The 25,302-nt window shown below is 44.2% G+C and overlaps 2 protein-coding genes across 4 annotated transcripts in view; both read left to right on the top strand.

Moving 5' to 3' along the window:
• The window catches only part of osbpl3b (oxysterol binding protein-like 3b), a 109,319-nt gene extending 105,742 nt beyond the window's left edge, over positions 1-3,577 (top strand). For both annotated transcript variants that reach the window (XM_080768908.1, XM_080768909.1), the window contains one exon: positions 979-3,577. In XM_080768908.1, coding sequence (XP_080625034.1) covers positions 979-1,075 — 97 coding nt within the window. In that variant the 3' untranslated portion in view covers positions 1,076-3,577. The remainder of the gene's footprint in view (positions 1-978) is intronic.
• Positions 3,578-10,518: 6,941 nt separating this feature from the next.
• The window catches only part of LOC308319069 (IgGFc-binding protein-like), a 29,996-nt gene continuing 15,212 nt past the window's right edge, over positions 10,519-25,302 (top strand). For both annotated transcript variants that reach the window (XM_080768905.1, XM_080768906.1), the window contains exons 1-17: positions 10,519-10,569; positions 12,010-12,140; positions 12,376-13,037; positions 13,820-14,247; positions 15,226-15,389; positions 16,855-17,031; positions 18,133-18,358; positions 18,907-19,152; positions 19,308-19,409; positions 19,698-19,845; positions 20,616-20,730; positions 20,884-21,082; positions 22,033-22,169; positions 23,834-24,005; positions 24,303-24,400; positions 24,526-24,656; positions 25,128-25,297. In XM_080768905.1, coding sequence (XP_080625031.1) covers positions 12,075-12,140; positions 12,376-13,037; positions 13,820-14,247; positions 15,226-15,389; positions 16,855-17,031; positions 18,133-18,358; positions 18,907-19,152; positions 19,308-19,409; positions 19,698-19,845; positions 20,616-20,730; positions 20,884-21,082; positions 22,033-22,169; positions 23,834-24,005; positions 24,303-24,400; positions 24,526-24,656; positions 25,128-25,297 — 3,241 coding nt within the window. In that variant the 5' untranslated portion in view covers positions 10,519-10,569; positions 12,010-12,074. The remainder of the gene's footprint in view (positions 10,570-12,009; positions 12,141-12,375; positions 13,038-13,819; positions 14,248-15,225; positions 15,390-16,854; positions 17,032-18,132; positions 18,359-18,906; positions 19,153-19,307; positions 19,410-19,697; positions 19,846-20,615; positions 20,731-20,883; positions 21,083-22,032; positions 22,170-23,833; positions 24,006-24,302; positions 24,401-24,525; positions 24,657-25,127; positions 25,298-25,302) is intronic.

Here is a 25,302-nt window from a genome sequence, read left to right as displayed (position 1 = left end):
CCCCTTAGATAGCACTTTATGTAGCCTTAGATATCATTTTAAACAGACTTATAGCATGTTACGTAGACAGCACTAGACTAAACATTTCATGTAGTCATACTGTAGCACTTTATAGTACATATGTATAGTATAATATAGTATAGTATGTATAGTTTATAGTTTCATAGGTACTCCACTGTTACGTTCTTAGCTTACGCATGTTTCATGATAACTACTTTTTATATGTGATGTACCGGTATGCCATGCTTTTTGTTATTGCCCAATGTAAATCGCTCTGGATTAAGAGCGTCTGCTAAATGCCTAAATTGTAAATTGTAATTAAGGGACATCACTTGTCTGAAATGAACTAATAAATGACATAGTTATACTAATCACATAGAGCTCTTCACGGGTTCAAAATGATGGACCCAAACCATAATGGACCCCTGGCTGAAATAAATTGGTTCTGACTTCCGAGATCTGACTTCAGTGGAGCCGACCACGCAATGGAATGACAACTAAATCGCATGTTTTCACCTCGTCCTCCATGAATAAATGTAATCCATGATCACGCAGTCATACGGTTCGAGTCCACGGAGGTTCGATGCGTTTTTGTGCGTGCATGCGTGCTCTCTTTTTCACTTAAACTGACGGAGAAACAGTCAGAAACTTCCCATATATGTTCCCCCATATATTGCGCCGCAGTAATGGTCGGCATGTCACAGCAGCCCGAGCCCCCGAACCCCTGTTTTCACACCTATAGCCTATACAGCCAGCATACGACCACCAGTGGTCCTTGAGGGGGTCCCCAGCTGAATGACGGAGAGGTTGGTAATGGTAACCAAGTGGACCATTGGCTATTAGATCTTTTACCTATTTTCAAATAGCCGATAGTAATAGTTTCAGTGACAGTCCGGAGCTAATTAGTGCCAAGTAGGTTAACTGCCACTGTGAAACGGTTCAACTCAAGTTTGCTATTGTTCTCGTTGGCTCTCGCAGGAAGTCGAGGGACGACACGTGGGTTACGAACAACACGTACTGGGAGCAGCGGAAGGAGCCTGGCTTTGCCCACGTGGACTGTCCTGCTCTGTGGTGATCCGCGTGGACTGTCCTGCTCTGTGGTGATCCGCGTGGACTGTCCTGCTCTGTGGTGATCCGCGTGGACTGTCCTGCTCTGTGGTGATCCGCGTGGACTGTCCTGCTCTGTGGTGATCCGCGTGGACTGTCCTGCTCTGTGGTGATCCGCGTGGACTGTCCTGCTCTGTGGTGATCCGCGTGGACTGTCCTGCGCTGTGGTGATCCGCGTGGACTGTCCTGCTCTGTGGTGATCCGCGTGGACTGTCCTGCACCGTGGCGGTGACGGGTGGACGACAGCTCACAGACATTTTGGACCTGCAACAGTGTGGGATCAATTCGCTCTGCGGGAGCGGGTGGACCTCCTACTCTAAGAGACTGTGACCCAGGCTGGCTCTGGGGAAAGACTCCTTTTTCCATATAGTCTTAATAATCATCTGATCAGCTTTTTAAAGCCTGAGTTGTGCTTCAGCGTACGGCAGTGCTGTGCACCGAAAAATAGCCTCTCTATTGGCTCTCATCGCGGTATTTTTGGCGCCGCCGTACAACAGAGTACCGTATATATGCAGTGGTGGGAAAAGTACTCAAGTATTTTACTTAATTTCTTTCTTCAAGTAAGTATATTTATTTAGTACGAGATTTCTCGTATGTTCCCTCTACACCCGCTGTCTGCTAAGTACATAAAGATTTACACCAAATATGAAACGGTTTCGCCGAAAGTCTACTTTTAACATTGGCCCCGGTTGCTATAGGCAAACGCCTTCGTCACCCCCAGCACAAGGATCTTTGCGCACGGCCCCCATTCAAAGTAGATTCTTCTTTTGGCTATTATCTCTGACACTACGAGCGCTGTCCGTGGTTTTGATCATCCATCCGATGTTCGGATGTGATTTGTGATTTTGTATCGCATCGCTCCCGACATGTTAGCGTTTCTGGCGAAAGATAAACCGTGTGAGCTAACGCTAACATTAGCCGATTGTTACAATGGCGCCCCCTCCAGGCCGGGAAACCGGAACTGAAATGTAAAACTGCCCAAATATATGGAAATAACCCTGGCTTAATTACCCTCTGCTGCCACCTAGTGGCAGAGAAACTGCAATATAGATATACTCTGTTACAATAGAAGTATTCAACATGTACCAAAAGTATCGGCGTACTTAAAGTACCAAAAGTAAGTAAAGTACTCACTATGCAGATTGTCCCATTTCAAGTTTTCAAATGTATACAAATATTTTGAAAATATTCAGCACAATACGGTAAATGTAGTGGAGTAAAAGTACAATATTTTCCCTTGAGATTTAGTGGAGTAGAAGTAAAAGTATAGAAATACTCAAGTAAAGTACAAAAACTCAACATTGATTGTACTTAAAATGTACTTAGTTACTTTCCACCACTGCAACTAGAGTACCGTATATGTTAAGCATTTCTGTACTAGCTTGCTGGTTGTCTTCTTTACTGCAATTCACCCAATTATTGCCTTAACAGTCGATGCTTATCCGAGTTGCGTAACGTATTTATGCAAGCTTATAATCTGAATGTCGATCAACATTTTTATGCAAAGTTTGTGCAGTTTTCCGCCTGTTGTGTTAACTTTTTACATACCGATGAGAACAAGCACAGGAAACCGAGTTGGTACCAGTGTTGATTTTGACAGCAAATGTTGATTTAGTTTTAGTCTTGGGCTTTTGACTAAAATTCCATTTAGTTTTAGAGTCACATTTTTAGTCAGCTGAAATGTTTTAGTGTCAATTTAGTGTACATTTTGTCGACTAAATCTACAGTTAATTTAGTCGACTAAAATGTACCTTAGCGGGCCATTATGGCATCCTAATGCCTGATTTATATATGCCGAAAATAGCTGATCTACATGCGCACAACCTGTCCCAGAGCGACGCGTTGTGAGCTTGTAGATCTGCTATTTTTGGAATGTGACGCCTGCTTGCAACCAAACATAAAACTACTTCTTCTCCACTAGTCCCTCCCGAAAATGTTATTTGTTGATGAAAATTGTCAATATATTTAGTCACAGTTTTAGTCATCACAGCTTAGTTTTTATTTAGTTTGTATGTAGTTTTCGTCAGTGAAAAAAGGTAGTCGACGAACATGTTTCGTCGTAGTATTAGTCGACGAAATCAACACTGGTTGGTACGAAAGGACAAACGACAAAGAAGAAGAGCCCTTCGCGTGTGTTTGTTGCTGCTCTACAGTGACACCTGCTGTTCACTGTGCATCACTGTCGTCTTATTGCAGACATTCTCTACCTCGGAGATGAGATAGGCCTTGTTGTTATACCATTGATTAGGTGTATATGTGTCATATATATATTTATTCTGCACCTTGTCTGATGCCTTAACTGGTTAAAATTACACATTTGAAATGTTTTAAAAATGTGTAATAATTTGTAAAAGAGAAAAGAAATATTAGGGGGAAAATAATTGACTCAGATAATATGTAACTCCTTTCAGAGCATTTACTTGTTTTATCTCGGCAACGGAGAATTTGACTGTTTGACGAGATTAATAAACCATTTGTTACCGATGGTAACAAGAAAAATGTTGACGCAAAAGTGTGGGATCAATTCGCCCTGCAGGATGAAGATCCAGTCGGAGAAAGGCAACGGAGTTCATGTACGTGTTTATAACGTGTCCCACAGACCGGATCCAGTAGGCACAGAGCAGCCTGTTGTATATTGAAAATCACCACACTTCAGCAGGTACTGTATTATTAACTCATGTTTTATTATTATATATGCAACTGGTGTTACTGGATCTGTTGGTCCCTGACTTGATCACTCTGTAGCGTCTGCCTGATGGCAACAGTTCAAACAGTGAGTGACCGGGGTGGGAAGTGTCTTTCATAATGTTCTGAGTTTTTTTTTTTAAGACAGCGGTCTCTGTGTAGTTCTTCCAGTGAGGGGAGAGGGCAGCCAACGATCTTCTGTGCTGTATTTATGACCCCCTGGAGCTTTTTCCTCTGCGCTACTGTAAAGCTGGTGTACCACACACATATACAGTATGTCAATATGGTCTCTATGGAGCACCGATAGAAGGACACCAGCAGTCTCTGTGTGATGTTGTTCCCCCTCAGGAAGTAGAGTCTCTGCTGGGCCTTCTTCAGCAGCTCGGAGGTGTTCGCGCTCCAGGTCAAGCCCTCCTCCATGTGGACTCCCAGAAAACGGCAGGAGGAACACCCTCTCGAACACAGTCCCCATTGATGTGAACAGTGGTGGAATGTCTGTTTTCTTCCTCCTGTAGTCTATGACCAGCACCTGGGTCTTAGATGTGTTCAAGAGCAGGTTGTTTTCTCTGCACCAGTCAGTCAACTGCACCACCTCATCCCTGTAGACAGATTGACTCATCTCCCTTGGAGATGATCAGTATGTTTGTTTGTATGTACAGTCGGGGTATGTATGTTCGTTTATTCTATACAGTATTACCTCAACATTCTTGGTAACGTAAATAAGGTACGTCAAGGTTGGTATAAGGTCAATAGCTTATATAGGGATTCTATAGGGACTCAGAGCAGCAGTTTTACCCAGACAGCAGAGAGCTCAAGGGCTCAGAACAGCAATCGTACCCAGACAGACAGCAGAGAGCTCTTGAGTCGCGGTGATGCCAGTGATGAGCGCACCTCATGGTGTTGGTTAATAATTGTTTTGGAAAAGAAAAGGACGGAGGATGAAAATCTAAAGGAATTATAAAAAAAAACAAAGAAAACATTTGTTGGAAAAACCACGGCCCCTTCACGTATTACCAGGATAATATCAGTCACCAGAAAAGGTATTTTTGATTACTCTATCATGGTTAAAATGTAATTTGAAGTTACATTTGGATTGTATAGGAAGGGTACAATGAATATCTTCAAATATCTGAATGGAGCAACTTAAAAACTGTCTGGGGTGTTCACATAAACCTACTGTAAGTAGATGATAAAATGACCAAAAGTTTTTTTGAAATTGAAATATCCATTTAAGTACAATTATGAGTTTATTTTTACTTTACTTTAGTATTTCCAAATTGCAATACGTTTACTTCAACTCCATTACATCTCGGATCCAAATATTGTACTTTTACTCCAATACATTTATTTGAAAACTTTAGTTACTAGTTACTTTGTAGATTTGCTTCATTATTACAAACATAGAGTAACCACTTCAGCCCTATATACATTTTGGCCTTTTTGAAAACTTAAAAAGAGACATTCTGAATACTTTAACTTTTGGTGCTTTAAGTACATTTTGATGCCCAATACTTATTACTTACATTGCAGTATTGATACTTTTAAAACATTTGAGTAAATGGAAGAATAAGTGCGTTTTGAGCTTTAATGTAAAGCCATCATTACTAGTAGGCTTAACTTCCCTGATTACAGATTACAAATATGACTTCCTGCTGGCGTGTTTCTTTTTTTTTACACTTTAAACCCTGCATCCCAAAATTGTCGGCGTTTCAAAAATGCAAATTTGGATATGTTATGTACATAGGCATTAAGTGGTGTAATGTTTACTGTTGACCTTGCCATCCGGGAGGAGCTGCTCCCATCCTGCTGGCTGTAACAATAACAATGTTTAATGTGTATCCCTCACGCCAGGATATCACGCTCCACGACTACGCCAGATTGTAGCATTGCGAGGATTGAACCCGGGCCTCCCACTCGCCAGACCAACGCGCAACCTGTCATGCCAATACGGCTGAGCCCGATTGGCAGGGCTGTTGCGGGCTGGGTCTTGGCTGGGGGCTATACACAAGCATATTGGGTCTACTTATAACACTTTTTTCCAAAGTGGTGCTCTGTGTAAAAACAAACAAATATTATACAACAAACAAGGAAATAAATAAAACATTTCACAGATGAAACCCCCTCTAATCTCACATCAAAACTAATTAGGCTAAAATGCAATTGAATAAGTTCATCATAATAGCTCTTCCCACGAAGCCTCCTTAACTCTTGTTTTGTTTGTCTTTTATAGCAGTGTGTACTGTAGGCGTACCCAGCAAACCCCTGAGTGTAAAAAGGAAACTAGCCTTTAGGAAATATTAGTTGTAAGAAGTATAGTGTCGCCTGAAGATGTTCAGAGCGAGGCCTCTGCATCCTCAGGCTGTACTACAACAGCTACAAGCATGTCTGAATTAGATGTCACAGCTGAAATCGACATGTAAATATGAAATTAAGGCTTAACATGTAGCCTATAGATGTTAGAGACCACAGAAGTGAACCTTTCAACTTACTCATAAGCCATATCTCCAAAACTGGTGGGTCAAACTGAACAACCAATATATCAATTTGAACCCTGCTTTCACATGACATGAAAAATCAACGACTTGGCATCAGTCAGAAACGGTCACAAAGGTGTGTATTCTCTGTCCATAATGTGTTCAAATACAACGTCCATGTATTTGCCAGAGAGAATTCCTGTATTCATTATAATTCATAATAATGTTTTCCTTAAAAACCTGCACTATCCAGTATCCACACATTTCACGCAGATTGAATTTCTTTGCTAAAATAGTTACTGTATTGATGTTGCATAATTGAATCGTATCGCTATGAATGTACCAATATCGTCCATGTATCTCGACACATTAACATAATGTGGATGTACTCAAGAAAGATGGAGCTGGCCATGTACGGGAGGAATACCAGGATGACTGACTGGAAGCAGCAACGATGGAGGGCTCGACTGAGGACGACCTAGAGAGGGAGATCTTATCAACCATGTATCGTGGTGCGTATATCGTTATCGTGTCGCTGTTAAAATGTATCGTTACACCCCTGAGCAGTGTTCAGTTTTGCGAAATAGTTTACAGTAGCTAAAAAAAATAGTTCCCATTGTTTACTGTTGCTATAGGCCAGGGGTTCTCAACATTTTTGACTGGAGACTCCCGGAAATGTCTCATGACCCCCACCCTTAGAGTAGCCCCCACCCCACCCTGCCCTGCCCCGGGGCAGGGTGGGGTCGTGGGGGCTTATCATAAAGAAAATACATATCATAAAGAAAATACATCATAAATAAATAGGCTACTGTCATGAAACCAGATATACAGTAATCTTTAATGATAGTTTATGCATGTATTATGTGTTATATATATACACACAATCTTAATTTCCATTTTTCAGCCAATAATAATCTGGGGACCCCCCAAAATAATTGGGCGAAAAATGTAATATTTCCATCTGATTTTGATTGTCCATAGGCTGTACATAACCTTTTTATGTGGCCTATTTTCTTTCACACAGACTCAGAGCCCAGAGTTTGAGTGAATGTAGAATTATGTGCAGGGTGTAATTTATATAGATGTGGGGGGACTTCTTTTCACAGACTAAACGTTTTTGAATACTTCTTAATATTAAAATAAAAGATCTCTCTCACACAAAATTGTCGGCGTTTCAAAAATATAGGCAAATAGGCATTACGTGGTTAATTACAGGGAATTCCCTCTTTTTCACTGATCAAGGCATTTAACTGCACTATACTGTATTGTACCCAGGGACGGATTAACCCCCACGAGGGCCCCTGGGCCGGTAATCTTTACAGGGCCCCCATAGTGCGCGTGCGTGCGACATTTTTATGTTTGTCAATGACATTTTTGACCTAAATTTAACAAAATAAATGGCCAATGAAGGGTGTCAAACCTAGTACCTGACGGTCCAATTTCCCTGAAGGGCCCCTGAGAGCCAAGGGCCCCTGGGCCACTGGCCCAATGGCTAATTTGTCCCTGACTGTACCTTGGCTTGCATGTCCGTATCGTGCTACATATATAGGTCTTCTCCATGATAAATATTTAATCTGCTTCTGATCTGACCACAAAATAAACTGCACACCGATGCCTAAAACCACATAACGTATACCCATGTAGCCTCCGATTGACAAAGTCTACATGTGGTACAAAGTCGTGTAATGTTTATTGTTGACCTTGCCATCCGGGAGGAGCTGCGCCCATCCTGCTGGCTGTAACAATAGCAATGTTTAATGTTGATTCTCTTCCATCCATCCGTTAACCGTTTATTCAATGCAATTAAAATGATCCCTGCAAAAAAAGCTTTTTACAAATTTTATTTGGAATAATAGAAAGCCCAGGCTTAGACTCTCTCTTTTATATTTGCCATATGATAGAGGGGGTTTACAGTTCCCAAATTTGCAGTGGTACTATTGGGCGGCTCAACTACGCGCTTCAATGTTTTGGTTCACTGAAAATGTTAAGCCATCCTGGGTCCAAATTGAACTCCTATCCGCAAGAGATCTATCTCTGGATTCCTTGCTATACTCGGCTCCAGTTAAAAACCTAAGGAAAAGTGTGTCTAACCCTTTTGTCATCAATACTATAAATATATGGTTTGAAATCCATAAATTCATGGGAAACACCCCAGAGCTGTCCTGCTTTGCACCGATTTGGGGAAATGAACATTTCATTCCAGCTAGAAGGGATCTGGGATTTAAATTATGTTTCAATAAAGGCTTAAAGAAAGTGGTGGATCTATACGAGAATGGCAATCTAATGTCTTTTGAGGGGCTGAGGAGGAGATATGAGGTACCGCAAAACCACTTCTTTAAATACTTGCAAATCAGAAACTTTATTATTACATATGTGTCAAAAATACAAAACAACCTCCTTTAACCGTGCTTGAGAGGTTTTCCAAACAGGATTGTTTAGGAAAGGGGTTGGTCTCACAAATGTATGGGTTTCATAAAGATGACTCGGAGAAAATAAGACAAAAATGGACACAGGACCTTCAAGTGGAAATCTCAGAAATTGATTGGGGTTTACTTATGTTTAATAAGTGGGCGAAAAATGTAATATTTCCATCTGATTTTGATTGTCCATAGGCTGTACATAACCTTTTTATGTGGCCTATTTTCTTTCACACAGACTCAGAGCCCAGAGTTTGAGTGAATGTAGAATTATGTGCAGGGTGTAGTTTATATAGATGTGAGGGGACTTATCTTCACAGACTAAACTTTTTTGAATACTTCTTAATATTAAAATAAAAGATCTCTCTCACACACTTATGCCAGTGTGCCAGTGACCACCCTCCTGTGCCAATGTTGGCCTAGGTTGCCTACCACTACCGATAATAATAGTGTTACAATACCGCTGATTCACCTTTGGCATAAGGCCATATTGTGTTTTTTGGCACAGCAGCATCAAATGCCACTTTACATTTGCTTTGCAATGCATGGTTACTTAAAGTGTGATATCGTTCTCATTTATCTTTTATCTTCGTCAAGAGAGATGACAACTGACTGTCACTTTAACAACTAGCACACCATTCTTCTATATGCACTTCAGTCATCCAGAACCACCTGTTAATTCTCTGTCACACTATATCTTTATACCTTCCCCTTTACTCTCCCTCTCTCTTTCTCACACTAACTACTCACAAGTAAAAGTATCAATACTGCAATGGAGAAATACTCTGTTACCAGTAAAAGTCTGGAATTCAAAATGTAGGCTACTTGCGTAAAAGTGCAAAATAATTGGTATCGAAATGTACTTAAAGCAGTCATTATGCAGAATGTCCCATTTCACAAGCTTTCAAATGTTTAACAATTAATCTTTTGAAAACAGCAGATACGTACAGACAGTAGGTACAAGCTAACAATGTGTCGCATTAGAACTATGCATTTTGGCTTGTAGATCGGCTATTTCCAATTGGCCAGAATTAAGTGGCTAATGTATGTAATGTATGTTTGTTTAATAATAACCAAAAGCTACTAGGAACTAGACTTTGCAAATAGTTGTAGTGGAGTAGAAAGTACAATATTTGCCTCTGAGATGTAGTGGAGTAGAAGTATTGGAAATTGGAAGTAGGCTACTCAAGTAAAATACAAATACCTCATAATTGTACTTAAGTACAGTACCTTGAGTAAATTAACTTAGTTACTTTACACCACTGATCTCTCTCTCTCTCTCTCTCTCTCTCTCTCTCTCTCGCTCTCTCTCTCTCTTTCCTCCTCGATTACAATCTCTCTCTACCTCCCTCTCCCTCTAATATAAGCCTCCATCCATGCTGTCACTCTGTTCATCTCATCCGACTTGGAAGCAGGTACAGTATCATTGTTGATGGTGATAATATAGGGGTGGCGATAACTGGGACAATTCATTTAACTGCTTTAACTAAATTAACTGCACTAAGGAGATATAGAACTCCACGGTAATGTGTGTAATAGATTTAAACACTCATTTGTTCCCCTGTCAATCGTAGTTGCACTTTATCAAGGGAATCGCAGTTTTTTGTTGTGTGTTTCATGGTGAATTTATTTCATGTGCAGACTATAATTATATATTTGGTTTGATATTTGATATATTCCTGTGTAGTGTCATTGTTTACCCGACAAAGGATAAATACAACATGAATGTTAGTTTGACAATTTTAAGTAAATTTAGTCTGTCTGTCTGTCTGTCTGTCTGTCTGTCTGTCTGTCTGTCTGTCTGTCTGTCTGTCTGTCTGTCTGTCTCTCAGCCATGGGCACGAGGCCTCTCCTACTGTGTGTTGCTGCTGCAACACTGCTGGCAGGTACAAGATAACCTTTTTTGACATTTTCATATCAAGTCTATCATGCTGTTACTTACATTTCTTATTACATGGCAGTTGATTGGTCAACTACGGCATTCTGTTATTTCTCGAAAGGAGACCGCTGCTATGATGGTACAGTAGGCTATATGTTTCTGAAAACATGTAAGGACAATAAGTGCCTTTCTCGGCCCCAACCTTCTCCCACTGTTTATATTGTGTTTAGTTTCCAAGATGGCCGCAGCACCATGAGGGGTTGGGGCAGGGGAGCGGGCGGATTCGACATATGCCCTTACTGGGCTACATTCAAGACACTTGCCTTGTGTCTGACACCTGACTTGTTTCTGAACACAGCTTTGATGGATGTGTTCTGCCAAACAAAATTCCATTCGAAATGCATTGGAGTGGCCATTAAACACAGACACAAGACAAACGCAAGACAGGTGTCTTGCATTTGTGAATGCAGCCCAGTAAGGGCATATGTCGACCCCACCCGCTCACCTCCACCCCACCCTCCTGGTGCTGTGGCCATCTTGGAAACTAAACACACGCAGTCGAGATCATGGATTTCACAATGCCACGGCATACTTTCCGGTCTTTCATTGCCACCCCCAGTCCCTGCTTATACTGACGCATGTTTCCCTAGCGATGACATCAGGGGCGACAGTTTTCTACCTCTGGTCTGCTTTGAGGCAGGACTCCAGAGAAGAAGGGAAGATATAACCTCATTGTCAGCTCTGTAGCAGTGGCCGGCAAACTGTGTTCTTCTGGACTAGTGAAGAAACACAGGGAAGCTAGGTTGCCGTATATTAGATTAGTCGATGGGTGGCTCTTCCAAGACAGATTGTGCGCTCTCATTAGAAGGCGGGTGTAAGTGCCATCCAACCGTTTCTCTAGTTTCTTTGAAAGTGTAGAATTGGAAATTGGCATTAGGGAAATTCCTCTATAATTATTGGCTAATGAGAGGTCTCCTTTCTTAGGTGTTGGGATGATCTGGTTTTTATGCCATATAGCCGGTGCCTTGAATGTGTTGAAGGTATGATTGCAGAGATTGACCAATAGATATTGGAATTGCTTATTTTTCCAGATCAGTGCTGGAATATTATTCTAGATGTATTGATGTTCACAATACAAAACAAACAAAACGCAAAACAATATAAACAATGGGAGAAGGGTGGGGCCGAGAAAGGCCCTTAAGTTTTGGCAAGCATGCCGTGTTGCAATCTACTACTACTAACCGACTATTTTCTTTAGGAGAAGCAATGAACACATTTTCATTCAATAATGATAATCATTTCTGTGTTTAGTGTACATGAACAGCGAGGTGGTCATTCTAGACCTTTCCAGGGTGGTTCAAGACCGTCTCTGTGTATTTCTCAATAATCTCCTCTCCTCTCCTCTCCTCTCCTCTCCTCTCCTCTCCTTCCCTCCCCTCCCCTCCAGTGTGCCAGAGTTGCTCTGTCGGTAGAGAGTTCATCACGACATTTCTTCCAAACTTACAAGGCAAAATGAAGGGTCATAAACTCGAGCTGGCCCTAACTGCCCAGGGCTCTGAAGCCAAGGTCCACATACAGGTGATTAGAAGTTAAATAATAGCAATAATAAAATTATAATCATAAAAATGTTGACTTAGTTTGTGTAGCTCTTTTGTTGATAGAATGTACAGTAGGTGGGGGGGGGGGGTGATTGTAGCCCCCAGCCCGAAACAGCCCTGCCATGAGTGGGAGCCCACGGGTTCAATCCCCGCTTCTGCGTAAGGCGCTATACACATACTTACAGTAGAAGTCTTTTCCGCTCATACATCCGCAGGTTGGTTCCGTGGAGTTCTCCAAACAGTTGACGTTATCCGCACATCAGACCGAATGGGTGAGCCTGCCGTACGAGTCGCAGCTGGTGCGCGGCGGCGCCTCGGCCGACGCCGCGGTCCGAGTCTCGTCCAGCGCGGACATCTCCGTGGTGGCGTTCAACCACGCGCCCTTCACGTCGGCCGGCACGGTGGTCGCCCCCGTCGCCCAGCTGGGCGTGGACCACGTGGCCTACACTCCCAAAGCCACGGACAAAATGGACAGCTTAGTGGCCGTGGCCAACGGAAACGGCTCCAACACGGTCACTTTCACCCCCGCGCACAACGTCAAGCTGAGAGGAGGGGCCTACTGGCCCGGCGGGAAGGAGCAGAGCGTCACGTTGGCGCCGTACGAGACGTATCTCGTGCGCGGTCGCCAGGACTTGTCGGGGACGCGGATTAGGTCCCAGCGGCCGGTGGCAGTTTTGGCGGGCCACCAGTGCCTGATCATGGGGGTCAGGCACTGTGAACACGTGTACGAGCAGCTTCCCCCGGTCCGAAGGATGGGCAAAGAGTACCTGGTGCCCAGTACGGGCCAACGCTGGGCCCGGGAATATGCCGTCGTAGTGGCTGCCGACGACAACACGGAGGTCACGGTGCACAGAACCAACAGAAACATAAAGACAAGGTTAGTTTATATGAGTTAAAGTTAATTCTTTAAACCAGACCTGAGATCAGATTCTAAAAAATGTCTTCTACATCCTGACAGTTTTCTGGAAAAAGCTATATGTTTCTATGTCAGTCGTTCTTCGATTTTTCAAAAATAGCAGACCCACAAGCTTGTAGATCTGCTATTTTTCAATAGCTAAAGCATAACATAATGCTAACACCAAAAGGGGTTCTCGCCCACCTTCCCCCCAGTATGATTATACTACTACTTTTTCAAAAAGTGTACAGAATGTGTTAAAATTATGTTTTTACGTGCGGCCACACCCTTAAGTATACCTGGTTTTCACCTTAGCACCACACCACCTGAACTTAAGCCTCGCCCACAGCTGTTGTTGTACGATAATGGGGGAGGGGTTAGGGTTATGATGTCACTAAAGTTGCGTATTTCGATTGGTGATTTATATTTGTTTGTTTTTAATCTAATGGGCTTTCTTCTTTGCTCATATTATTCTTATGGAGATTCTTTATTTGTTATGTTTGTGTGCAACACTATAAATCTTGCATTGTGGGATTGATCTGACAGGCCGTGTTGATATCAATCAATGAAGGCACCTTAATTGAAGTGGCAGATGCCTCTTTTCTTTTTTAATGACAGTATATATATATATATATTTAGGGGCATGTCATGTGCTCTACCCGCAAAGCCTTTGTGATATACATTTTGGGCACCCCTGAGTTAGGTGCTTTCTTCCTTACGTCCATTACGACATCCTATTATCGGGGGAACCTCTCTGTCCACAGGAAGTTGCAGGCCGGGGAGGTCCTCGAGGAGAAGGTGAAACACCCCATGATGGTCAGGAGCAACAGGAAGGTGATGGTGTTATTCCTCAGCAGCAACCGACCGAACGACCCCTTCCTGATGGCGCTGGCGCCCTCCTGCAAGCTGGCCACCGATTGGTCGGTGGAGACGCTGGGCCGCGGGATGTCTAGCCGCGCCCTCGTGCTGTCCGAGAGAGAGGGGGCGGCCAGCGTCCGGGTGTGCCACGGAGGGAGCTGCGCCTCGCCCGAGTGGACGCCCTTCCCGTTTGACTCGAAGTGGGTGTGGTCGAGCATGCCCCTGGGGACGGGCCAGGGTCACGTGACCGTGGCGGGCGACGCCCGCATGGCGGTGTACGTCTACGGCGGGCGGCAGCGGTACGGATACGGCACCGCCGGAGTGTGCGCGCAAGGTATGTGTGTGCACGCATGCGCACGCACGCAGACACACAGACACGCACTAGCCCTGGTCCAGTGTGTCAGCAAGTCTCTCACTGACACCATGTCGGACACGCGTCCAATCCTCTGTAGCAATTTTCCCACTGCCGTGTGAGGCGTTAGAATTACGCGAAAAAGGGGAAAAAAATTACGTAACTACTCACCGAAACAAAGCCTGCTAGACCTGGGTAAAAGTCTATTCTCAAAGCTGGGAAGTGCCTCAGTTCCCCAGCTTCTTTCTAAAATGCACTATTTTTGTCGTGAAATAAAATGCATCCGCAAGTGTATCTGCGCAGTCACAACCCGGAAATGCCATTGTAGAAGAAGTTACTCTGTCCGGTACATTGCTTTATTAAAATGGCACAAAGTGCATTTTTAGAGAGAAGCTGGGGACCTGAGGCACTTCCCAGCTTTGAGAATATACTTTTACCAAGGTCTAGCGGGCTTTGTTTCGGTGAGTAGTTATGTCGTTTTGTTTATTTTCTGGGGAATTCTAAAGCCTCACACGGCAGTGAGAAAATTGCTACAGAGCAGTGGATGGGTGTTCCACAGGGCGTCAGTGAGAGACTTGCTGATGCACAGGACCAGGGCTAAGACACGCACATGCCCAAGCAGAAGCATTACATTGTCCTATTCACTATTTTTATGTAATTTGATGTATTACCATGTCTTTTGTTCCTGCTTACTGACATGTAAATCGCTCTGGATTAAGAGCGTCTGCTAAATGCCTAAATTGTAAATTATAAATTGCATGCACACACGGTTGCGGGCGCTCACACACATTTGCATAATAGTCATTCATATCTTACTATAATTGATGTTGTTAAAATCTACTTTTCATGACCCTGACTCTAAACACCCCCGATCTAACCCTAATAACCCCAAGCTTTAGCCAATCTGTGCCATAACGAGATAATAAAACACACACACACCTGCCTGCCTGCCTCATATAGGAGTCCCTCCCCCTCCTCCCCCTGTGGACCCCTGTGATGGAATGACGTGTAAGGAGAAGGAGAAGTGTGTGAAAGGCGTGTGCGTACACACGACCACCGCCACGTGCCGCGCAGTCGGGGACCCCCACTATCAGACCTTTGACGGTCGATGCTACGACTTCCAGGTATGCTCTACAACAGGGTCCCCCAATTAACTTTCCTCAAGGGCCATATTTTGACTAGTGTACCACGAGCAAGGTCGAGGTCTTGCCCTGAAAATTATTTTTCAGGGCAAGACCCCATTTGAAAAGGATGCCCAGTTTGACATGCAGAGGCTACTGACCCCCATGTAATGCCATTTATATCTGGGACCCCTCAAAAAAACTAAAAACTAAAAACTTGCTGTAGAACCCTGCTCTACAACTATAGCTGCTAACTCAGAATACACAGTTACAAACATGTAAAACGTACCCTTTGTATATTATTTGTTTCCCCTTTCTTTATTTAGCAGGATTTTTTTTTTTTTTAACCCTTTTTATATTCTCGGAGTGGCTTATTGCGGAATCATGTGAGCTATAGGGTTGTCCTGATCCGGATCGGGTGATCGGAAATCGGGGCCGATCACATCATTTTAAAATAATCGGAATCGGACCCGGAGCCAAAAAAACGTGATCGGGACATCCCTAGTATCAATATTTTAGACTGGATATATTGTCTGTGATTTGGGATATTGTATACTGTTAAAAAATATAAATATCGGATCGGGAAGAATCTGTATCGGCAGAAATCTAATGATCGGAATCGGATCGGGAGCAAATAAACGTGATTGGGACATCCCTAATGTGAGCAATGAGGGCATGCAATATGGAAGAGTTACGATATTGAGGGGGCAGAAACCGAGCGCTGTTCATGCAGCCTGAACTGAGACAAGCTGGAGTTGGAAATACATTTGTTTTCAACGAGGGCGGCGCAAAATAAATAGCTATTTTAAGCATGTGTGCAACATGACGACTGTTTTAAAGTATTGTACAGTAACAACTAAAGTCTCTTTAATGTTTATGTTTTATATTACAAAACAATCTAAAATAAAGGGATTTTTAGATCATTAAAGCTGGGCTGTTGCCTGAGTCCAATGCATTTCTGCCTACTTCCGGTCCAGGAAGAAGTCTACTGTATGTAGGAGAGCCGCCATTGGACTGGCCCCATGAAGTGAACACAGTTTGCAGCGTAACTCTGTCTATATCTAAGGCTCTGGGGGCTCCATCTTGCGCCACCCTTATCCCTTATCCCTAAACGTATTTGCCATTTTTTACTATTTTGAAAATCATTTTAAAATAGTTCAACTATAGCCGATCTACACGTTTTTAAAAGGTTTTTTTTAATAGTAAAAGAATGGCAAATAAGGTTTATGGGGTGGCACAAGATATAGCCCTGGATCTATCTATCGTCCAGTAGAGGCAATCCTTAGTCGGGGACAACTAGCCACCATACCAGCTGTTAAAGCAGGGTCCCTGAGCAAACTGCTTTCATAGAGCATTTTGATTCTGTATAGCATTGTATTGTCTGTCAATTGTTGAAGGCAAGAGATATAGCTTTGTTGTTTATTTGTTTGTTTGAGCCGAGGGTAAACAAGGTTTTGCTCATTTGCAGGGCACCTGTACCTACACCATGACAGCGGTTACCGAGCAGGCTGCTGGACTGACACCCTTCACCGTGACAACCAAGAACAATCACCGTGGTAGCCGTCGGGTGTCTTACGTGAGGACTGTAACCGTCAGCGTTTACAACCAGACGATCAGCATCAACAGGCACAGAGGGAAAGTCCTGGTAATATAACGTATTCCTGTCATCTTCTCTTCTCTTCTCGTCTCGTCTCGTCTCGTCTCTTCTCTTCTCTTCTCTTCTCTTCTCTTCTCTTCTCTTCTCTTCTCTTCTCTTCTCTTCTCTTCTCTTCTCTTCTCTTCTCTTCTCTTCTCTTCTCTTCTCTTCTCTTCTCTTCTCTTCTCTTCTCTTCTCTTCTCTTCTCTTCTCTTCTCTTCTCTTCTCTTCTCTTCTCTTCTCTTCTCTTCTCCTTTCACCAGAGAGTGACGTCAGTGCATCAGGGAGCACTCGGCTATACTAGACCGCGAGGAAGGCGCGCCGTCTCAAGCGAACTTGAGCCACTAGAGACGCCACTGAGCGAGCTATAGACAAGGCGAGAGTTGAGTTGTCGAACTTTGCAAAGTTTGCTTGAGCCGACTCAGTGCCTTCCGAGTTGCAACCCGAATACTAAATCCTCGTGAAAGTATTGGGATGGAAACGTAGTGACCCTGTACCGTGGTGAACACTAATTGTAAATAGCAGATCTACAAGTACGGGGCCTAGTGTCGTATCGACCTCTGGGGTATTCTGGTCAACTATAAGTATAGTATACTCTCGGGTTCAAGTGGTTACTTTAATTTCCTTTTGTTTCGCTCATGTTCTGTCGTCGGCACATAACGTTATCATAAATAAAATGGTGCCTTTCAGGTGAATGGTGAGCTGGTGCACCTGCCGGTCAGTCTGTCGGGTGGTAAAGTGTCCTCGTGTCTTTGATCAGGTGAATGGTGAGCTGGTGCACCTGCCGGTCAGTCTGTCGGGTGGTAAAGTGTCCTCGTCTCTTTGATCAGGTGAATGGTGAGCTGGTGCACCTGCTGGTCAGTCTGTCGGGTGGTAAAGTGTCCTCGTCTCTTTGATCAGGTGAACGGTGAGCTGGTGCACCTGCCGGTCAGTCTGTCGGGTGGTAAAGTGTCCTCGTCTCTTTGATCAGGTGAACGGTGAGCTGGTGCACCTGCCGGTCAGTCTGTCGGGTGGTAAAGTGTCCTCGTCTCTTTGATCAGGTGAATGGTGAGCTGGTGCACCTGCCGGTCAGTCTGTCGGGTGGTAAAGTGTCCTCGTCTCTTTGATCAGGTGAATGGTGAGCTGGTGCACCTGCCGGTCAGTCTGTCGGGCGGTAAAGTGTCCGTGAAGCGCAGCGGTTCCTACGCCGTTCTCACCACCGACTTCAGCCTCCGCGTCAAATACGACTGGAACACCAGGCTTTACATCACCGTGCCCTCCTCCTACTACCGCCACCTAGGGGGCCTCTGCGGGAACTACAACGGAGACAGGAAAGATGACCTGTCTGAACCCAGTGGTAATATTATCTTGTATTATTTCCTTGTCTTGCGTATAAGTAACATGCCACACAAACTCCAGTATTCTCCTCTCCTGCCATCTTTATGTTGTCTTTGTTTTTTCTCCTTATTATCCCCTTTTTAGATATTTAATATATCTTTTTTTATATTGGTGACTGACTAAAATTAAATACATATTTTTATATTGACTGTTGACTGCAGACTGCTCCCAATCTTCCGCCGTGGTCTGAAAACCCACCACATCAATTTTAGCCCATAGCACTTGCCGTAGCACGTTGCCCAAGCCATGACGCCCTTACAGGCGTATGCAAAGGCTCAACATTATGTAACTTAGATAGAGCGTTTTATATAGACATAATAGCACTCTATGTATACGCATAGTTTAATTATATAGATATTCCACTGTTATGTGCATATAGCTTACGTATGATTCTTGATGACAATTTTTTATGTATCTCACGTAGGTTTACCATGTGGTGTTCTTGTTTACTGTAATCTGGATTAAGAGCGTCTGCTAAATGCCTAAATTGTAAATTGTCCCCTGCAGGAAAACGTCCATCTGCTGTCCTGAAGACGATCCAGACATGGAAGGTGGAGGACTCGGACCGTTTCTGCACTGACAACTGCGGGGGACACTGTCCCTACTGTTCGCCCAGCCAGCAGACTCACTACCAGAAACCCAGCCTGTGTGGAGTCCTGGCCCAGAAAGATGGACCGTTCTCAGCCTGTCACGATGCGGTGGAGCCTGCAATGTACCTGGACAACTGTGTCTATGACGTCTGCGTCAATAAAGGTAGGAACTTGGAACAATACGTCATAATAACTTTCAAGCAAGAGAACACCTCTGTGTGTATCTATAATATATACAGTATAAAGCAACGTTAATTAATAATAATAAAAGTAATAACAATAATAATAGGAAATAATAATCTGTCTGACTCTGTCTAGGTGCCAGACAGATCCTCTGTGATAACCTGAAGAGCTACACTGATGCCTGTCTCTCTGAGGGAGTGAAAGTCAACCCAGAATGGAGGATGGCTGCCAACTGTCGTAAGTCAAACAGGAAAACATTCTGCTCCATATAGTCTGTCCTGTTCCAGTGAGGTTTCCTACAGCCGCTTTCTGGGAACCACTGGTGTAGACATGGTCAAAACACATGTTCATGCACATAAACACGCCACAATATCCCTCCCGGCCAGTTCTGCTCTCTGCTGAACAGACCGACCAACTTCGGCGGTGCAACAACTCGGTACCGGGCCGGGGGATGGCCGACCTCACAAACCTTATAGCTTTATACCACTCGGTTCACACGGGTGTGATTTTTTTCTCTCCGGCCAGCCCTGTCCTGTCCCTCCGGCAGTCACTATGAAGCGTGCGGCTCCGCCTGTCCGTCGTCCTGTGGCTCTGTGGACGGTGAGAAGCTGTGTACGGACCCCTGTGTGGAGGGATGCCAGTGTGACGAGGGACTGGTGCTGAGTGGAGACCAGTAAGTATACACTGCTACAGTCCTCTGTGTGGAGGGACTCAGTGGTGCTGAGTGGAGACCAGTAAGTATACACACACTACAGTCCTCTGTGTGGAGGGACTGGTGCTGAGTGGAGACCAGTAAGTACACACTACAGTCTTCTGTGTGGAGGGACTCAGTGGTGCTGAGTGGAGACCAGTAAGTATACACACTACAGTCCTCTGTGTGGAGGGACTGGTGCTGAGTGGAGACCAGTAAGTATACACTACTACAGTCCTCTGTGTGGAGGGGCTGGTGCTGAGTGGAGACCAGTAAGTACACACTACAGTCTTCTGTGTGGAGGGACTCAGTGGTGCTGAGTGGAGACCAGTAAGTATACACACTACAGTCCTCTGTGTGGAGGGACTGGTGCTCAGTGGAGACCAGTTAAGTACACAGTATTGGTTGTTGCGGCTTGTGGTTTCATGGACTTGTTTCTAAAGTGTAGTGTAGTTGCTTATTTGAGCTATTTCTCAAAGATTAAATACTGTGTGTGTGTGTGTGTGTGTGTGTGTGTGTGTGTGTGTGTGTGTGTGTGTGTGTGTGTGTGTGTGTGTGTGTGTGTGTGTGTGTGTGTGTGTGTGTGTGTGTGTGTGTGTGTGTGTGTGTGTGTGTGTGTGTGTGTGTGTGTGTGTGTGTGTGTGTGTGTGTGTGTGTGTGTGTGTGTGTGTGTGTGTGTGTGTGTGTGTGTGTGTGTGTGTGTGTGTGTGTGTGTGTGTGTGTGTGTTCGCGCGCGTGTGTGTGTGTTCCAGGTGTGTACCTACGTCCAGCTGTGGCTGTCAGCATGAGGGCAGGTACTACCCACCAGGAACCACCTTCTGGGCCGATAACAGCTGCAACGCCAAATGTAGCTGTGTTGGTGGAGAGGTAGGGTGTGCGTGTGTGCGTGCGCATAACGCATATTATGTGTTCTAGTGAATGTAGTAAAACACTAAAGGTTCTTGTTGCCTGGTAAATCCATCCATGAGTATAAAAAAGGTGATTATTAATTAATTGGTCAACGTGCACTCTCCTCTTCAGTTCACGTGCAAGTCTGCTAGCTGTAAGAAGAATGAGCGCTGTGCCGTGAAGGGCGGAGTCAGGAACTGCTACCCAGAGTCCTTTGCAACGTGCCAGGCCAAGGGAGACCCTCACTACCGGACCTTTGACGGTCGCCGCTTCGACTTCCAGGGAACCTGTACTTACGTGCTGTCTCAGCTGGTCAAGGGCTCTGACCCAGGTCTGCTACTCTTGGTTTTAACCACACCACCACAAGGCCATGGCTGTCACCATTACACATTTATGTTGGCGATTTATTGTCACACTAATTGTTATCGTAAATATTCCCGGGGGCCGTGCATGACGTCATGTGACGATTAGGCAATTATGTAATAATTGTGGAAGGCCTTATCTGTAAACACAGATGACATCAAACTGTCAAGATCAAATATCTGTATTAGAGCAGTAATATTAATTGAGTCATCACGGTACCTTTCGTTATGGAAGAAATATATCAGACTTTTCGATTACAGAACTTGAACTACTTTACCTAATTGGTTTTCTATGTATACCAATGCATAGTATAAGCATTGAGTAAAACCTTTTTTTTTTACAGGGAGAGTATATATTAATCATAAACATTACATAAACAATCTAGCAAAGGCTTGTGGAAGTTACCATACATCTGAAGTTACATCTTGCTTTGTTCATTCTTTGTGACCGCAAGTCGCATTCACTATGAAAACGTGCATTTCCCGTCAGTCCATTAGTCACCCACCCACGCCTCCATATATGGTCACACATCGTGACATCATGTCTAAGGCCCGGGGGGATGAGCCAATGGTGTAGGGGTCATTTGCATATAGTATAAGGGACAACCACACATTTGCATACCTACGGGCGCTACCTGTCTGTGCGCTGCGGTGCGTTCTGTGCGACTGTAAATGGCGTGCAGCCTTTGAGAACCAATCTTGACTAGGGGTGTCAAGGTGGTCCGTTTAAGGGGTCAACAACCCATTTTTACCCCCATGGCGCCGGGCCTGAGTGAGTAGAACACAATTTATAAAGGACTATACCAACAGATGGGCACAAATGGACAACTAACTATAACCCCAGGTTAGACATTAAACATCCCCCCACACACACTGTACACATATGTCATAAATATGTTTTCTGCTAATTGTTTTGCAGACCTGGTTCCGTTCCAGGTGTTGGTCCAGAATGAGAACAGAGGGAGGAACAAGGCCGTGGCTTACACCAAGTCTGTCTCCATAACTGTGCATAACAACACCGTCAGCATGAGCAGCGACGACCCGGAGAGAGTTCTGGTAAATATCTAGTACCTCTAATCTAGCTCTATGCCCTCATTTTTTATCCATGCGACATTCAGTATATCAGTAGTAGTCACTGTATTTAAAGATGGGGTGCCAACTCTTTCTTTTTCTATCTACAATTGAGAACTGCCATGAGGACATACGGGGTTCCATGGCAGACCCCCCTTGCAATGCACCCTTTGCATAGACTTATCTGTGATGTTAGATCAAGAGGTTTTGTTTCCATATTGTATGATTATTTATTAGAATCTAGTTATGGGACCTTGGCTGTCGATACTGTATGGAGGAATGACATACCAAATCTAGATCCAGATTGGAGCTGGGATACAGTGTGGTCTAATGTTGCCCTATCTTCTAGGAATCCTGATCATCAGCAAATTCATCTAAATTTTGTTCATAGGACATACTTAACTCCCCGCAGATTGTGTGCTATGCGGATTTTAAATAACCATAACTGCACTTTCTGCACTCCGAACACCATAGGTACATTCTTTCATATGGTGTGGGAGTGTCCGGATGTCCTCACATTTTGGAATTTGGTTGCTGCTAAACCTTCGATTATTTTACAAATTAACATTACACCCTCCCCATCTCTATTCTTATTAAACGATGTATCCCAATTGCCTTTAAATAATACCCGTATTCGTGTCTTCTTTGCTGGCGTAACGGCCGCAAAGAAGATGGTTGCTTCGCACTGGAAACCACCTCATACACTGACATTTCGCCAATGGGCTTTGACCTTTCTAGATATAATTTATCTAGAGATGTCAACAGCAAGATTGCACGGCGCAAAAGAGGAAAACATTGAGATTTGGTCTGGTATTGCAGATTTGGTTAAGGACATGATTTAGTCATTATTATTTATTTATTGTATGTTCCCATTGCACAGTGGTAGGAGTCCTGACATTGTCTTTTTGTGGCATCTTTGGTCCCGGGGGGAGGGGTGGGTGGGATTGTTTGTTTTTGTGTTCCTTGCTTTTGCTGTTATGTGTTGTTTTTACATGTGTTTTGTTTTCTTTATTCATTCATGGTGTTAACATGTTATTGTAATTTATTGTCTTAAATAAAAAAACATTTGATAACAAAAAAAAAGATGGGGTGCCCTCGTCTTATATCTTAAAATAAATCGCTACAGCCTCAGTAATGGACCAGTGAAATTAGGGTAGTTTATGATGCCTCTCATAGGGATTGCATTGACAGCTGCATGGTACACCGTTCTAACAGACCTGAAGTGGGGCCGCTGTCTCATTTGGGGGCGTTTATTCGAGGGATGACTACCGCACACCTGGTTAAATTTTATAGCAGGTGCATATAGGTCCTGGCAACAAACGTTTTAAAGGAAGGAGGAGAGACCCGCACACCGCCACTTGCTGGTTCAAGAAGTTTATTTTAAGAGTCGTAGCAACGTTTCAGCCTTTCGGCCTTCTTCAGGCATGACATTTGTGTGGGTGGTGCTAAGCTGAAAACCAGGTATACATAATGAACCCCTAATTGCTCCTGATGTGCTGGTCGGTGCCTTGCATGGTTTCCTCCGCCATCGGTGAATGTGTGTGTGAATGGGTAAATGTATGGGTGAATGTAAAGCGCCTTGGAATCGGATAAAGGCCCCATTTACCATTTACTACAAGTGTGGGTCTCTGTCGGGTTCTTCCACTCAGGTCAACGGCCGGAACGTCAACCTCCCCTACTCCACGGCAGACGAAGAGCTGTCTGTATATCGACGTGGTTACTTTGGCTTCGTTCAGACTGCGTTTGGTTTGACGCTGAAGTTTAACTGGAGAAGCAACGTGTGGCTGACCCTACCCAGCATTTATTCTAATGCTGTAGCTGGTAGGTTTGGGGAAGTTGTTGGAAATTACTTATATAAGATTCACTGACACGATCGAACAGTGTGCTGTGGTTGGTTGTACTGAGTTCATCATGTTTCAAGAAAAATGTTCAACTTGATTGAATTGGAATGTGTGATTAAAGCGTTCGTTAAAGTCCAAACCTCAGATAAGTATAGTCAGGTCCCTGGTTCTGTGTGTCTTAAATCACGTCAAATATGTACATTTATTCTGCTGGTTTCTTTTTTGACTGACGCTAAACGAACATATAGAAATATGTAGACCTTCTTGTTCCTGGCAGGGCTGTGTGGGAACTATAATAAAAATGGTAAAGATGACTTCCAGAAACCCGACGGCTCCCAGGACAAAAGCCCCAACACCTTTGGACACAGCTGGAAGGTAAGACATGCGTGCGTGCGTGTGTGTGTGTGTGTGTGTGTGTGTGTGTGTGTGTGTGTGTGTGTGTGTGTGTGTGTGTGTAATCATAATGTTTTATTGCACTGTCCGTGTGTGTATTTTGGCAGGCAGGCGGGGGTCTCGGCTGTACCAGTGACTGTCCTGGTGGGAAATGCCCCGAGTGTGAGCCTGCATTAAGTGTCCTCTACCAGAAGAGGCCGTTCTGTGGCATCATCTCAGACCAGAAAGGACCGTTTAAGTACGTGATCACGCCTCACATCAAGGAGGGCAAACCAGTCCTAATATATCCTCCTATAGTACATTGGTTTTCTTTAGGATACATTTGTTTGCAAGATGTGTGTCAATGTGTCATGGTGCCTGGTGGCTATACAGCCTATAGTGCCATGAACTATAGACTGCCGGCAACTTTGGTAACACGCCATTGTTTCCGACCTCCCGTTTGTCTGACCGATTACTAACTAATTATCCCAAACGCTAGCCTCAGTCGGCCACGTAGGTCGTTAACCCTAACGTCTTCAGTCTTATCTGGCCATGTAGGTCGGTCGGACTAACGGGATGTGGGACTTATCAGCAGTCCCGGGCATCTTTAGCATTTTTTTCAGATGAAGGATCCCTTAGCTGAGAGAGACGAAGCAGTGACCCCCACTATTAGTGTATGGGAAGCCATTTGTAAATCTCTCTATCTCTGTCTCTCTCTGTCTCTCTCCAGACAATGTCACACCAAATTGGACCACACGGAGTTCCTCCACGACTGTGTCTATGACATGTGCGCGTACAAAGGCCACACCTCTGCCCTGTGTGGTAGCCTATCAGCTTTCAGCTCCGCCTGCCAGGAGGCGGGAGCTACCGTGGAGACATGGAGGACTAAAGATTTCTGTCGTAAG

This window comes from Protomyctophum bolini (genome assembly GCF_963924005.1).
Source record: "Protomyctophum bolini genome assembly, chromosome: 7".
Taxonomy (NCBI): domain Eukaryota; kingdom Metazoa; phylum Chordata; class Actinopteri; order Myctophiformes; family Myctophidae; genus Protomyctophum; species Protomyctophum bolini.
Note: the sequence above shows the minus strand (reverse complement) of the source record. Positions and strands in the feature narration are given on the sequence as shown.